Source organism: Cokeromyces recurvatus (assembly GCF_025118155.1).
Source record: "Cokeromyces recurvatus strain NRRL 2243 chromosome Unknown BX663scaffold_19, whole genome shotgun sequence".
Classification (NCBI taxonomy): domain Eukaryota; kingdom Fungi; phylum Mucoromycota; class Mucoromycetes; order Mucorales; family Mucoraceae; genus Cokeromyces; species Cokeromyces recurvatus.
In genome coordinates this window covers 148,374-163,603 of record NW_026251405.1, presented here as the reverse complement: position 1 = coordinate 163,603, position 15,230 = coordinate 148,374, and the positions used below count along the sequence as shown (strand labels likewise).

The following is a 15,230-nucleotide window of genomic DNA, read 5'->3' as shown; positions in this document are numbered from 1 at the left end:
AAGGGGAAAGAAGAGAAAAGGAGAGAGTGAGCAATATGTATATATATGGATATGAATTATTGATTCGTAACATCTTGTTGTTCTTCTTCATGTAACATAACAGTTCGAAGTCGACGTTCTTTTTCATTCTCAAGTTGACCATAAAGTAAATAGAGTGCTTTTTCATTTGATTCCAAGGTACCTTGGATAGTAAACATTCTTTCTCCTGTATTATCATGAGGCACTTTAGCAATGGATATACGTGAACCAGATAATTGACGAATCTCTGATATTTTTGAACCACCTTTACCAATAATACAACCAACCATATCACTAGGAATTGAGATATGTTGAATACGAGTATTATTATTATTATTATTATTATTTGTAGTGACTGTATAAGGTGAACGACGTGTAGTTTGTTGTTGTTGCTGTTGTTGATGATGATAATGATGATTGTTCATTGGATAATAAGTGCTATTATTATGACGTTTATGATTGAAGTCAGTTCCATTTCCAGTACGAATAAATCCATTTGTAATATTATTATTTCTATTGTTATTGTTACGCCTATTATTTATCCAAGGTTCATTTATGACCTTTATAGGATTATATAAAATGGTGCCATAAGACCTTTCTTTATCTTCAATTAAACAAGAACCTATTTCCAAAATGGCTTTTTCAATAGCTTCTGTCGTGCCACGAATCTCAACAACACGCTCTGTACTTTGAGGTAATAAAGTTTTAGAAGCTATCATACGTACACCTGTTATGTCTTGTATATGTTTAATCTTTGCCCCTTGTCTACCAATGACAGTACCCATTAAATTATGTGATATTAATAAACGTAGAGTAGTTTGATTATGATTATCATTCATAGTATTAGTAATAGAAATTGAAGTAGGATTATCCAATATAGTATGAGCAATCAATGAATAAGCCTATAAAGGTAAATAATAATAATAAAAAAAAAGGAATATATACAAATATTTGTACACACACATCATTTAATTCAAACATGTCTACATGACATTACGTTTAAAACTTACTTTAGCAACTCCTTCTAATGTACCACTTACAGTTAATACACGATCATGAATACCTTGAACAACTTTAGATACACCTGCTCTAACCCCAGTAGACTCTCTTAGCTCGGCAACATTTTTACCCCCCTTTCCAATAATAACGCCTGCTTCTTTAGTAGACACTAAAGAACGAAGACTAAGTTGGTCTTCATCTGAATGGCTTTCTTGTTGTTGTTCTGTATTATTAGATGTAACTTCCAATGGGCTTTCAGTCATGATGAATTAAATTATATATTTATAAAGAAAGAAAGAAAGAAAGAAAGAAAAATAAGAAAAATAAGAAAAAAAAAGAGAGAGAAGGAGAGAAAGAAGGCTTTGTTGTAATACAAATTTAAATGTTAAATTCAAAAAAGCGGGGTTGTCGTAGTCGTCGTCCAAAGAAAAAGAAAAATAGAAGAAAAAAAAAAAAATACAAATAAAATGCAGCGCTTATATTTATTATATCAACATACATGTATAATGCAATTTCTACAATAAACCAGTGATTCACCTTGATTTCCTTGTCTCATTTTGGCAGCTGAGTCCAACTGTTTTGAACATTTGGCACAAGATAAACATTTTTTATGCCAACGAGTTGCCAAGGGGCCAGGCGTATCATCCATAATCGAAATATTTCCTTTACATCTTGGACATCTCTTTGAACCACCTAATTTAGGCAAACTAGATATGGATTTGGGTTTTGTTGCTAAAAGATGGCAAGAACCACAAAAAGGATGCCCTCCTATCTCAAAGACTGGCTCACCTAATCGTATTTTACATCCATTCGCATAACACTTGAAACAATCGAAATGATAGTGTTTATCATTGAATTTAAAAGAGTCTTCTTGAATAGCTCTCTGACATCCTTCACAATTAATAAAATTACAGCGTGAATGATAAAAGGAAGTACCATCTGTTTTGCATTGTTGACCATCCTCCTTTTGAAAGGGTTTGCGGCATTTGCTGCAAAGGAAACAGGATTTGTGAAACCATACATAGTGCTGCTGCTGCTGTTGACGGCCATCACCAAGTGGGACTTTGACTTTCTTTTCTGTCGCGTCACCTAAAGGACGATGGCAATGATGACAAGAAGTTTGAAAGAGGAAAGAGGATGATTTTTGAGAAATGGGGGTATTATGATTTTGTTGATCGATAGTCGTGTGTAAAGGTAATGATGATGAGGGATTAGGCGGTATAAAGATAGATTCAAGTTTTTGAGACTGATGATGGATAGGTTTTGATCTTTTCTTCTCCTCTTGTTCCTCTATAGGAAATGAAGATGAGCGAGTAAGAGAAGGTAGAGCAAATAAGCTTTGATCCAAGATACGTGGTCTTGAGAATTTTCTTTGATTATTGTTATTGTAAAAATCAAGCGTAGATGAAGAAGAACTTAGGGTCGAAAGACTTGACTGTGATGAGTAAGAGTCAAATTGTTGTTTTAGAGAAGATGACTGTTGTATATCTTCAATTTTTTGATCCTTTTCATCTTGATGGCGTTTTCCAGCTTGAGCCATAAAGCAAGTCTCACAGCAAGGTCGATTTCTAAGGTCTACTAATGGATCTTTATCAAGTGGTATCTGGCAATTAAAGCATATAAAGCAAGGAGTATGCCATATTTTATTGGCATATTCAATAAATTTATCCAATTCTGAGACAGCTTTATGGCATGTAGGACTATGTATATACATAGTGTATGTAAGAAACAAAAATGTAGAATACATATATATTTGTAGGTATTTACCATTCTCCTTTAGTAAATAATTTGATATGACATTCTTTACAATAATGTATATTATTTTCCATAATCGTTGTTTTGTAATCTAATGATTTACTGCAACAACTACATACATTCTTCTTGATATTCAATGAATTATAAAATGTAGATTGAGTAACAGGTATTCTTTTTGCTGTAGGTGATTTTTTAACAATGATTTCATCAGGTGACAATATCGTGCCTGCGTACCTAATCATAATCAATAAATAAGGCTTTAACAATGAATAGAAATGTTTCTAATACTTTACTGTGATTGCCATCTATCAACAACTGAGACGGTATTTCTTTCTGAAATCAAACTACTAATTGTAGATTCTGCACTTGTATATTTATGTATTTAAAAAAAAAAAAAAAAAAAAAAAAAAAAAAAAAAAAAAAAAAAAAAAAGTTAAAGTACAGAAAATAATATGCAATTATTAAGTTATAATTTACCTACTGATCTTCCACCACATTTCTTGCATTTTCCGGTCGTTATTTCACCACAACGATTACAAAAACCCATAATAAATAAGAACAAGTAAAAGAAAAGAAAGGAAGAAATTGAGAAAAGAAAAAGGAATAAACAAAAAGGAAATGAAGGAAAAATGATGTCTTTTTATACTTTCTCTTTTTTATATATGTCAAAACATTCCAAAAATAGTAAAGAGTATACAAATCAAATATGTGTACTTCTATAGTAATTTGTATACAATTTATTATCTAAAAATATATTTATTAATTGCCACTACCACTTTCAGGCACACCCGTTTCAACATATTGCTCATCTTCAGCAATTGGTTCTTCAGGCTCATCTTCAACCATCGTATTCAAAAAGTATTCAGCTATCTTTTCATGATTTCTTTGTTGTGCTTCATATATAGGTGAAATGTTCATATTATTTTTAATCTATAAACATATAAAATAGACATGTATATAAATATATATATTAATCAATGTAATGTGTTTTTCTATTATTTGATTCTTTGTTCGTTACCTTACAATCAGCACCATTCTTTACTAAGATCTCTACAACATCATAGTGTCCATTTAATGCAGCCCAATGAAGTGGTGTATTTCCTTGATCGTTTTTAATGTTAATTAACTCGACTTTCTTTTTTTCATCTAATGTTGAAAGCTGTTCTACAATGTAAGTAACAATATCTATTTGAATTTATTTATTTTAATTTTTTTTTAAAGAAAAAATATTAATTTTGAAAGAGTGGGATATTTATTTTAATAAACAATCTTCAATTTACCAACATGATTATTAGCACTGGCCATATGAAGAGCAGTTTTGCCAGATTCATCTTTTTCAACTAAAGTTTCAGGAGAAAGCTTAAGCTCTTTAATATCTTCAAGTTCACCAGCACGAGCAAAATAAATAAGATCGTCAAGTAATTCTGCGTGATCGGTCATGATGATTATAAATTTTTATGTTATAAAAGGAAAAAATGTAGTATGGAGTATAATAAGAAAAGAAAAGAAAAGAAAGAAAAAAAAATTGAGGCTTTGAAATTTTTTGGTGTGCGATGACAATTTTAAACGCAAAATATCTGTTTAGATATTTGTTTAAGAAACATCTTGCTGGATTGCTATTTCGGTTAACCCTCTATTAGAGTAGAAACTCTTTCAACTCAGACTTTAAAAGGCCCATAGTTAGTCTAATATAATGATAGCATAATCAGTATATATCTTGACATTTCTTTACACAAACTCTTCTTTTACAGCTGGCGTATTTTGAGTCAAGTTTGAAACAAAACAAAATAAAGTAAAATAGAGTTGAGAAAAGCATTCTATATATACATATTTAAGAGGTTCTTGCTCGTATTGGATTCTGAATTACTGCGCTAAAAGTCGTTGTTTACATAAAGTAGATATAATAGTATGTTTTTAGTTTCTTTGATGCTACTATACAGAATAATTTTAGCAAAAGAAAGCATGGATATCATCATGTGTTTTATAGTTGTGGACTACGTTAAAATAAAGTAATAAAGAAGACAAGTAACATTTCTATACAAAGACTGGACACGTTATCAATACCTTCTTCCTCTTCGGATATTATTACAAGTCATATTTCCTCAATTTTTCAGAATTATCTTGAAGGCTTCTTATCATGATCAGAACAATTCGAGAAGAACTCAGATGTCCAGGTAATAGAACCAATTATGTATATCTGTTGTAAAGTAAATCATAAAACCCCTATTTACTTATTTAAGAGAAGGGATGTGATACTTTCTCAAATTGACGGGGTTTTTTTTTTCTTTAATCAATTACAATGATCTGAGGCTTTTTAATTCCTAAATTTTCTGGGAGGAAGAACAAAGCTTTTTCATCTTTTAAATTCAATGTATACAAAGAGAGTTTTTTTCTTATTCTTGGCTTATCATCGACACGGACTTCTCTTTAGCACTTTACTTGAACAGAATTCTTTATCTTTTATATACTGGATAAACATAAATTAAGCTTATAAACTTAAATCAGAATAAGTTTTAACACATGTAACTTCAATAAGCTCAAACCAAACATATCAAATACAATTTAAAATTATGTTACATAAACTAGAACAAGGTATTTCTTTTTTTATAATGAAAAAGAAAAAGCAACATCAAGGAGGGTATATCAAGAAGTTTCCCTTGAACAAATTGCTTCTTTTTTCAATAATAAAAAAAAAACTACCATAGTTCTATTATTTTTTAATTCCAAAGAGATTGTGATTTTTAAAATGATAGGGTTCGTTCTCGTCTCACCCTTTATTTTCTCCCCACAAAGGAAGAAATATTTATTTTTGGCGTTATAAAAGTTTACTCTTCATCATCTTCAGCTTCATCGTTAGCAATGTTAAAGTAACGAAGTTCGAAGGTTTGCTTATCAGAAGCAATAACACGAAGCCAGTCACGGATTTGGTTCTTCTTCAAGAACTTCTTAGTAAGGTACTTGAGGTAACGCTTAGAGAAGGCAATGTTAGCGACAACGGTAATCTTGTTATCAGCAGAACGAGAGATAGTAATGGCATCACCAAGGTTGTTGGTACGACCGTCGACCTTAATACGATCATGAAGGTATTTTTCCTATAAAAGAAAAAGCGTAAATTAATATAAAAAGAATAAAAAATAAAATAAAATTGTTAATAGAAAAAAAAGACACTTACGAAAGCAGCGGCATCAAAGATCTTGTCATTAGCAGGACCAGAGCAGTCAATGACGAACTTGGACTTCTTGACAGCAGCGTTGGAGGTCTTGACGGGAGCCATTTTTATTTACTTTACTTTTAAAATATGTAAGGTAGAAGGAGGAAGAACAAAAAAAAAAGAACAAACGAAAACAATTTATAGTTTGTATTTTTTCACGAAAAATTTTTTTTTGAATGTGACTATTGCTTTTGTCCTTAAAGTGGCTTATTACGTCAAATATCAATTAACATTTATCTTGTACCTGGTTTTTTTTTTTTTTTTTTTTTTTTTTTTTTTTTTTTTTTTTTTTTTTTTTTGTTTTTTCGACAAAAAATAATGTTTCAATGAATCTAATAATTTCAACAACTAACCATGATGATATTTTGCTCTGTATCGAAATTGAACATATCTCACTTTATATTGAGTTTACATCTCATATAATCCGTTTACAACGGGCAATCTAGAAAATACTCTCCGTATCTTGATAATTTTGGTCTTTTTTTTGAGTAACATAATATTAGAGAGGAAACTAAAAAAAAAACAACAACAACAACAAAAACTGCCAACGACCATGCCTTGCCCATTATCAATAATATACATGTGTATATCATTATTAATTCAGTTTTACTAATTAATAATAGAACTCCAAATTTGTTTAAACTGGAATGCCTTCAAAAAAAAAAGAAGAATAAAAATACAGCAGTAATGTTCCTTAATAACGCGACATGAACAAGTATGCTATAGAATATATTGTTCTATTTCTATTAAATATATTCATATACATGACCAAAAGTATTTTATTTTATTTTATTTTTTTGTTGAAAAAACATCGTAAGCAATGCAAGTTTTTTCTTATTTTGGTCAAATTAAGGAATGTAATATACCTTCATAATTCATGTTAGTAGATCAAGCTGGTAGTACAGTTTGTCTAATCATCAAAAGTCGTACACTGTTTTTTACCAATCATTTCCGGATAAGCTGTAATTGAATAGCATAACTATGATGTATCTTGTGATAAATCTCCAATTAGATTGAATATATCATACATGGTAATGATGTACTGGGATAAAATTAAAAAATGAAATCAGACCCTATGATTGAATGTATCATTAAATGCCCATTGTAATGATGTTAAATAGATTATATATATTTATATATCATGAGCAAATATATACATGTAATTATTAAATCCATATTATACACATCTAAAATAGTCACTGCTTTAACAAACAAATAATAAAAACCTTGTGCATTCATAATAAAACCTTCCCCCCTTTTTTTTCCCTTCCACCCCTCCCCTTTTTTTTTTCATTACTTACTTTGCTTTTGTCCCTTTCCTCATATCCCTCTTTATTGTATAGTAAATTAAAGTCTATTGTATTGTATCCCTGTATAAATATACTGTTAAAAATTAATTGCATTAGAGTTAGTACGCTCAAGTTTGCTCAAATCTCAATATATTCATATAAATATTTATTTATATTTTGTAATAGATAAAAAAATTTTTTTTTTTTATAAAATATAATGTTGAAACTAGGTGCATTATTCTATATTATTACACTCAGTTTAATTATAATAGTTTGGTATTCTCTATCAAGCAAGAATAATTCCATACATCAATTAAAGGCTTTGGCTATTCATGATTGGAGTACGAGTCAATTAGCTTCGTCTCAAGTCCCTTCCTCTTCTTGGCTTGTTTGGACAGGACAATATCCCGAGAAATTTAAGCAATTACCTATTACGAACGTAAAAAGAAAACAAAGTGGATATTTTTTACATATTACCGATATGCATGTAAAGTTAATAATAATAACAATAGAAGATTTTTAAACATTTAAAATTCTTTCTCCCTTTCTCATTTATATATATATATATATTATCTTGTATAGGTTGATGTCGATTATCTTGAAGGAGCTACTGTTCAATCGGTTTGCCATGAATTACCTGATTTATCAATTTCGAAAAAAAAGAAGCCTTCACAATTAGCTGGAAAATATGGTACACCAGGTCAAAGATGTGACGCACCTATTTTATTAGCTGAAGAAACATTAAAATGGATATCAAAAGAATGGAAGGACAAGCTTGATTTTGTCATTTGGACAGGCGATAATGCAAAGTAATTTTAAATATAACATACAATACGATATTCCTCCCAGATTAGTGTAATTAAGATACCTTTTTATTTTAAAAATATATATATATATATATATATACATATATATTATTATCATTATTATTATGTTTAGACACAATTGGGACAAAAAACATAATAAACGTAAAAGACGAGATGTATATGAACTTAATCAGCGTGTCACAGAAATGATGTTGGAGACTTTCTGGATTCATGATAAAATACCCGTTGTTCCTAGTTTTGGTAATAATGATGTTTACCCTCATAATCGAATAGGCGGTGCAGATACAGATGGAGATTTATTAATGTTTTATGAGCAATTATGGCGTGCGTGGATACCTTTAGATCAACGGTCCACATTTCGACAAGGTGGTGGTTATTTTATGGTCCAGGTAGCACCTCATCTTCATGTCATCTCTCTCAATACCATGTATTTTTATACCAAAAATCGTGCAGTTCATAATTGTCTTCATCCCGACAGTCCTGCTACTGTACAATTTCGTTGGTTTGAAGAACAATTAAAATGGGCTCAGAAACATGAGAGTGGTAAGGAAAAAATCTATGTTATCGGGCATGTTCCTCCTTCACCTCGTGATTACAAAGGCACATGTATGGCAGAGTATCTACGTCTTGCCACAGCCTATTCAGATGTTATTCTCGGTCACTTTTTTGCTCATCTTAATATGGATCATTTCTTGTTATTTGATAGTAGACATAATGAAGATGATGATGATAAGAGTGCTCAGACATGTAACATGACGATGGTAGAGGGTACTGCAGATAAGGACGATGACCATGAATTATTTCATACAAACCGGGATATTGAGTCTTATCTAACTTGGTTACGTAAAATGTATGAGAAGATTGAACCCTCAGATGATAAAACGTCACCTCCAGATAGTCATGCCTCACTTGTTGCTATTCAAGTGGCCCCCTCTGTTTTACCTGTTTATTATCCAAGTATTCGTATTTATAAATATAAAACGACACCAGATGATAATGAAGGCAACACTACTATGACTGAATCAAAGCCTTATGGAGCCTTACTAAGTTATTCGCAATATTTCGCTAATCTTACAAAATGGAACACGGCTTCTGATGAAGAGAAAAACTTGGAATATGAATTTGAATATTCAACTGCAGAGGCATATCACATGAAAGACCTAAGCCCTGAGTCCTTTTTTGAATTAGCAAAATCAATGGTAACAGATAGTGAAAAAGGTCATCAACTTTGGTCTAATTTCCGGAACCACATGTTAGTCAAGACTCAAACTTTTGAATAATAATAATAATAATAATAATACTTGTAATAATTATAATATTAATAATGATAATAATAATAAAATTGTTTACATAATATTCATGTGTATAAGTATAGGTATAGGTATATGTAGATGTAGATGCATATATTTTTATATATTTATATATATGATATGATGATTTATTTTTATATGTATATAATTTAAATGAACACATATTGCGGTGGTGAATGTGTAATTTAATTTAAATGTGAGTCTTATTTAATTTATCAACTAAATCATCTGCGTCTTTTTGTTCTAATTTTGTAGTAGGTTCTTTAGATTCAGCTTCTTTAGCTTCCTTAACAATTTCAGCCTCTTCTTCTTCTTCTTCGTCCTCCTCCTCTTCCTCTTCCTCTTCCTCTTCTTCTTCTTCTTCTTCTTCACTATCCATTTCTTCCATATCATCTAATTCGTCTAAAGCATCTTCATGTCCCCAAACAGCGAGTGATTCTTTTAAAATGTCTACAACTTCATCATCTTCTTCAAATCGATTACCATTCAATTCAAGCTTTTCTAATAAATTCAAATGTGATTTAATAGCAGATGCTAAGGTCTTGACACCGTCTGCTTGAATTTCGTTATATTGCATCAATAATTCCTTTATCTTTTTATTTTCACCACGCTCAAGTGCAGCAAAGATAGCAGCACCTCCCTTTTTACTCAAAAGACAGTCAGACAAGTTCAAGATTTCCAAATCAGGCCAGCTTGGTAGGGCCTTAGCCAAGGCTCTAGAACCTTTTGCAGTAAAGGTATTATCCTGAAGATCGAGATGGTGCAAGTTAGGACAGTCTTGAAGACCCTCAACAATGGTACGAATGCCATCAGGACGAATACCGTTTTGAGGCATACGGACGACTTCCAAGGTACCATGAGAGGAGAAAGCACGAGCTAAGGCCTTGGAGGATCCATCTTCAAGACGATTACGACCACAAATAATTGTGCGGAGTGAAGAAGGTCGGTTTTCGGCCGCAGCTTTGTCAGCAGAGGCTTGAAGAGCCTGTGCAATCATCGCACCACCACCAAGACCCAATCCATTATTATTTAAACGCAAGGTGTGTAAAGTTTTCGTATTGGACAGAAAATGAATCAATGGTTCAGCACCAGCAGGGCCAAAGGCATTGTCGGAGAGATCTAATTCTAAAAGTTCTACTTGTTCAAAGGCATCACACAAGGCTTTTAAAGCAGAAGGAATTTCTGACAATAAGCGGCCAGTAAAGATGTCAGATAAAAGAGCTTTCTATAATCAATGTCAAAATTTGAAAGTTAATGAACTAAAATTACATGGCAGGAAAGGAAAAGAAAAAAGAAAAAAGAAAAAAGGAATTAACAAACCTTTAATTTTTTTTTAGTTTTAAGTGCTTCGGCTAATGCCTGACTTGCTTCAACACCAAGTGTATTACCACTTAAATGGATAACTTCAAGATCATCCATTTGATTAATTGTATCTATAAAAACTTGAACATCATCAGCTGTGTTCAACTTGAGACCTTTTCCAACAATGGAAAAAACTGTGTTGTTCTCGAGTGTATATTCGTTAATTGGTGCAATCATATTTTTTTTTTTAAAAAAAAAAAAAAGATTTAATAATTTTGTTTTGCAATACCAAAAAAAAAAACCGACATGTCTAAAAAAGTTCAGATGTCGTGTATATAGTCGATTTGACTTTTTTTTTTCGCGTCAAAAATTTATTTACATGAAAAGAGGTAGAAGTTCCTATTTTTTGAGCATTCTGATTGGATTGCTTATGTACGAGTAAACGGATCTGTATTATTAAAAAAAAAAAACTTAACTAATGTAATAAGAAGAACAAGATGTGTTTGGTAGAATATAGTGCTTTAGTGTAATATATAGTAATTGGTCGCTATTAAATAATGACTTTGTAAATATGGATACAGTATTTGGGTATATGATGTGAGGCAGTTGATCTGTGTTGTCTGTTAATTTTAACACTTATTGATATCGCAATACCTGCTATTTTATTGTATTTAAATCTATTACTGACACACTTGTTATCGTTACTAGCTGTTATAACTGTTAATTAATTCATAGAAACATAACTACTGCATGATAAAGTTAAGCTCTATATTCACATATAAATACCATTCACGATAATTATTATACGTATACATATATATATATATATATGAGCTTCTTCCTTTTTTGGTATATATTAATTATATGACTTGTTTATAAAGCCACGTCAAATTGGTCCAATGCTTTGTCAATGAAGCACACTTCCTTTTGATTTAAAGGGTCTTCAGCCTCTATCTATCAATTCCAAAAAAAAAAGTCTTGTATAGACGTAATTATTTCTATTCTTTGTGAAGGACAGAATAAAATAAAATGAAAAGAAGAGAGGAAGAAGAGAAGATAGGAAATAAATAGTGTATAAAAATATTATATGAATAGATTTACTGTGTAGATAATGAATCAGATCCATATCATACTATTATAAGATACAAAATAAAGAAATAAGCCTAAACTCATGAACAAATTATATTTACAAAGTAGGTGTGTATGTAGTAATTTCTTATTAATAAAGTATGTATTATAAAGTAACAAAAGAATACATATAATTTATTGTCTTAAAGCTCTTAGTCTCTCTGTTAATAATCTATCTTCATCTCTCTCTTTTTCTTTTTGCTTAGGCTCTTTCAAAACTTTGCTAGGTTCTAATTCATTCAAAGTATCATGTAACTCTAAACCATGCTCATCTGCAACTTGATGCATAAGTTGTTCAACTTCATCTTGAGGTGTATTTAATGTAGTTGTACCCGCCATAGCTCCTTCCATATAACCTGTTTGAACATCAAGATCCTCAAATTGTGATTCAAACTTATCCATCACCATTGAAATCTTTAGTTAACCATAAATAAGTATATTAATATATATAAGAACATAAATTGCCCATGCCTTTTATCAAAAGAATACCTGTTCCAAATTCATAGTTTCCATTGCTCTTCCCATGCCCCGAACAACTTGAGCCATAGAATTAGAAACCTTTATTTTTATATTTGTTTATGCATCAATTAGAAATGAAGAGAAATTTAAAATAGATATATTATATCTACCTTTCTCATAGTAATAGCAGTTTGAACACGACTAGCCACAGCATCGATACGAGAGGATAATTTAAGTAAATTTAAAGACTCATTCTTCTTTCTGATGGCATTAGAAGCGTATATACGTGCACCTTCCATGTTGCCATCTTGTATAGCCTTTTTTAGTTTATTTTTTTCAGTTACTTCATCTTTTTGACATCTTTTTGATTGCTTATTTAATTGCTTTGCTGTAAACTGTATATGCAGGAGAGAAAGAAAAAAGAAAGTTATTTTCATAAAACTTTAGTTGTAAATTACTTATAAATTACCTTTAATTGAAAAAGTTGATCTAAATAAAATAATATGTAAATTAGAATTCAACATGAATATTTATGTTAGCCTCTATTTACTTTCTAAACCATTCATCTTTATATTCGTCTTATTTACTTAAAAAGAAAAAAAAAGTACAATAGAAAAGAGAAAAAATAATAACAATAATTTCTGTCTCTATTGTAAAGTCAGAAAAAACGACCAGTGACAGCAAAATAATTTACATACTATTGTTTTTTTAACTTATGAAGACGATTAAGATTTTATTTTTAGATGTCATAGAAAGAAACTTAGACACTCTGGAATTGTTTTTTTAGACGTTTCGGCATTTTTTTTTATTTTTATTTATTGGGCAAATATTACTAGTGTCCAAGTTGTCTTGGCTTTACAGACGAGCCAAATCTTTTGCCTGTAAATAATACTTGAGGTAATGTTTGAATTAAATGCTATAAGAGTTGTTGGTCTTTGCTTTCATAAAAAAAACACACAAATTGGCATACCATCTTGATTTTCATGCTGATATGACGATGGCTATATATCACGCTTTTTTTTAGTGACGTTAATGTCTTGCTGCAAGAGTTAGTATATGCTCTCAAACATGTGTCCCCAAATCTTCAGGTTCTACAATGAAAGGTCTGCAACCCTTTTGTTTCAATGGTTATCAGGGCAATAATGCTTCTGAATGATAAATATACCAAAAGTATTCTAGATTGCAAAAACTGTCCTATACTTTGGAATAGAGATGTCAATGCAAGCCAAAATATGTTAGACATGTCGCAGTCTATTTAGGAAGAAAAAAAAAAGAAGACCTGTTGTCTTACAGAGAGGATACGGTTTCGCAAGCAATAGTGATTTAAATATCTACAGGTAATACGCACTTGTCCAAAAAAAAAACTAACAGTAATTCGACTCTTGTTCCTTCTCAAATTGAATTCTTATTCGTCTTGATTTTTTTTTTTTTATATATATACATATATAATCTGTCTCAATTCCAAGTTCAATGACTGTATTGAGTACTTGTTTCATTATTCTTAAATGAAACAATAATTATATATTCTTGACATGAACTATACAGTGATGCTTAAAAACGTGTACATGCTTTAATAAAATAAGGAGGAATTAATACATTTTGAATATTTATCGCAATAACATTTCAGTTAAAGAAACTGTTATATACTATCTATTCATCAACAACAAATATGCATTTGGCTTTATTTAGTAATGATGCAACAAGTTTGCTTAGTACATACAAGTTCTCTATTATGTAGGGTTTGTTCTATAATATTATGTAAGCAATTGTAGTAATTGACTATTATGATGCGATATCTTTTTTAGAGTCTTCATCAATTAATATTTTCACTAATCTTTCCAACTCAAAAACATGATCATCACGGACACCTGGACTAATTTCACGAAGTGCTTCAGCTAAATTCAACAAATATTCCGCATTCCATCCTGATGGCCCATATGATTCAAATATTTGCTTTGCTATCGCTGAAGATGGTGCTGGTCCAACATACGCTTGATTATCTGTTGTGCCAATATATACTAAGGCCTAAACATGTTAATTATTAAGTAATTATTGCATTCTATTTTGTTTTATATATATAAAAGTATACATTTTTAACTGCTGGTGTTGTGTCATCTTCCAAACTATAGACATCGACTGTATGTACTGTATAGCCATTCTATTATTTGTTGTTGTTTTTTTTTTTTTTTTTTGGAAAAGATATATAAATATATCAATATACTCGAATTTAAAAAATAAAAGAACAAAAATGAATACCTTTTCCCTATGATCTAAATAGGCCCTTGTAACTTCTACATCGTCGGCAGGAATTTTGAATGCAACTCCCCATGTTACTTTATCATGTCCCTCCTAATCAGTTAAAAAGAAGTATTTTTTTTTTCTTTTTTAGTTCGTTTTATATTCATTCATACAAAAGTGTGCGTATATAACGTTCTTTACCACGTTTTCAATATTTTTCCATTCATCATATGGGATTAATGTCACCACTCGACCTGGTTTTTCAGGAGTACCTCTATGATCCTCACTATGCTAAAATAGATTTAATATTTATTTTTTCAACTATTTATCGTCACAACCACATACTTGCCAAAACCGTCGAACATAATTTTTAATATAGCCTATTTGTCTATGAATAAATGAGTATACACGTATTCATCATAATACCAAAAAAAAAAAAAAAACTTTTTTTATAGACTTCACTTACTTTTGCTCATAATGAATGGGTGGTTTCCAAATTAAAGAACCATAGCCAAAAACCCAAATTCCATCAGTATGATTGTTACCATTATTACATTGTTCGGAATTGTGCTCAAGACGATTAACAATAGTATCAAGATTATTAGGTGTCATATTAAGAGATTAATATATAATAGAAGGAAGAGGAAATATATATGAATTAAAAATATTATTTTTTTTTAGTACAGAAAAAAAA

The 15,230-nt window shown here is 30.4% G+C and overlaps 7 protein-coding genes across 7 annotated transcripts; 1 reads left to right on the top strand and 6 right to left on the bottom strand.

Annotated features, from left to right (window-relative positions):
* Positions 1–56: 56 nt before the first annotated feature.
* Positions 57–3,319, bottom strand: BX663DRAFT_553383 (uncharacterized protein; the record flags this gene model as incomplete). The annotated part of the gene is made up of 6 exons (XM_051531442.1): positions 57–920; positions 1,029–1,240; positions 1,555–2,717; positions 2,785–3,006; positions 3,066–3,132; positions 3,250–3,319. 6 exons carry the CDS (start codon positions 3,317–3,319, stop codon positions 57–59), a joined length of 2,598 nt encoding a protein of 865 aa, XP_051381122.1.
* A 212-nt stretch (positions 3,320–3,531) lies between these two features.
* Positions 3,532–4,212, bottom strand: BX663DRAFT_437751 (ankyrin repeat-containing domain protein; the record flags this gene model as incomplete). Its single annotated transcript, XM_051523244.1, has 3 exons — positions 3,532–3,702; positions 3,815–3,957; positions 4,053–4,212. 3 exons carry the CDS (start codon positions 4,210–4,212, stop codon positions 3,532–3,534), a joined length of 474 nt encoding a protein of 157 aa, XP_051381121.1.
* Positions 4,213–5,597: 1,385 nt separating this feature from the next.
* BX663DRAFT_437807 (ribosomal protein L22e) lies at positions 5,598–6,046 on the bottom strand (the record flags this gene model as incomplete). Its single annotated transcript, XM_051523248.1, has 2 exons — positions 5,598–5,864; positions 5,945–6,046. The coding sequence occupies 2 exons, from the start codon at positions 6,044–6,046 to the stop codon at positions 5,598–5,600; spliced, it is 369 nt and encodes a 122-aa protein (XP_051381120.1).
* Positions 6,047–7,264: 1,218 nt separating this feature from the next.
* Positions 7,265–9,451, top strand: BX663DRAFT_113308 (Metallo-dependent phosphatase-like protein). The gene is made up of 3 exons (XM_051521497.1): positions 7,265–7,759; positions 7,855–8,081; positions 8,212–9,451. The coding sequence occupies exons 1-3, from the start codon at positions 7,490–7,492 to the stop codon at positions 9,377–9,379; spliced, it is 1,665 nt and encodes a 554-aa protein (XP_051381119.1). The 5' UTR covers positions 7,265–7,489; the 3' UTR covers positions 9,380–9,451.
* Positions 9,452–9,599: 148 nt separating this feature from the next.
* On the bottom strand, positions 9,600–10,828 carry BX663DRAFT_437872 (uncharacterized protein; the record flags this gene model as incomplete). Its single annotated transcript, XM_051523251.1, has 2 exons — positions 9,600–10,634; positions 10,730–10,828. The coding sequence occupies 2 exons, from the start codon at positions 10,826–10,828 to the stop codon at positions 9,600–9,602; spliced, it is 1,134 nt and encodes a 377-aa protein (XP_051381118.1).
* A 1,046-nt stretch (positions 10,829–11,874) lies between these two features.
* BX663DRAFT_515055 (Snf7-domain-containing protein) lies at positions 11,875–12,902 on the bottom strand. The gene is made up of 5 exons (XM_051528379.1): positions 12,849–12,902; positions 12,768–12,787; positions 12,469–12,693; positions 12,329–12,397; positions 11,875–12,253 (listed from the first exon to the last, which is right to left on the bottom strand). Exons 1-5 carry the CDS (start codon positions 12,862–12,864, stop codon positions 11,975–11,977), a joined length of 609 nt encoding a protein of 202 aa, XP_051381117.1. The 5' UTR covers positions 12,865–12,902; the 3' UTR covers positions 11,875–11,974.
* A 1,005-nt stretch (positions 12,903–13,907) lies between these two features.
* On the bottom strand, positions 13,908–15,212 carry BX663DRAFT_515046 (ChaC-like protein). The gene is made up of 6 exons (XM_051528378.1): positions 15,003–15,212; positions 14,882–14,924; positions 14,738–14,827; positions 14,555–14,647; positions 14,388–14,456; positions 13,908–14,323 (listed from the first exon to the last, which is right to left on the bottom strand). The coding sequence occupies exons 1-6, from the start codon at positions 15,146–15,148 to the stop codon at positions 14,081–14,083; spliced, it is 684 nt and encodes a 227-aa protein (XP_051381116.1). The 5' UTR covers positions 15,149–15,212; the 3' UTR covers positions 13,908–14,080.
* Between the last annotated feature and the right edge of the window lie 18 nt (positions 15,213–15,230).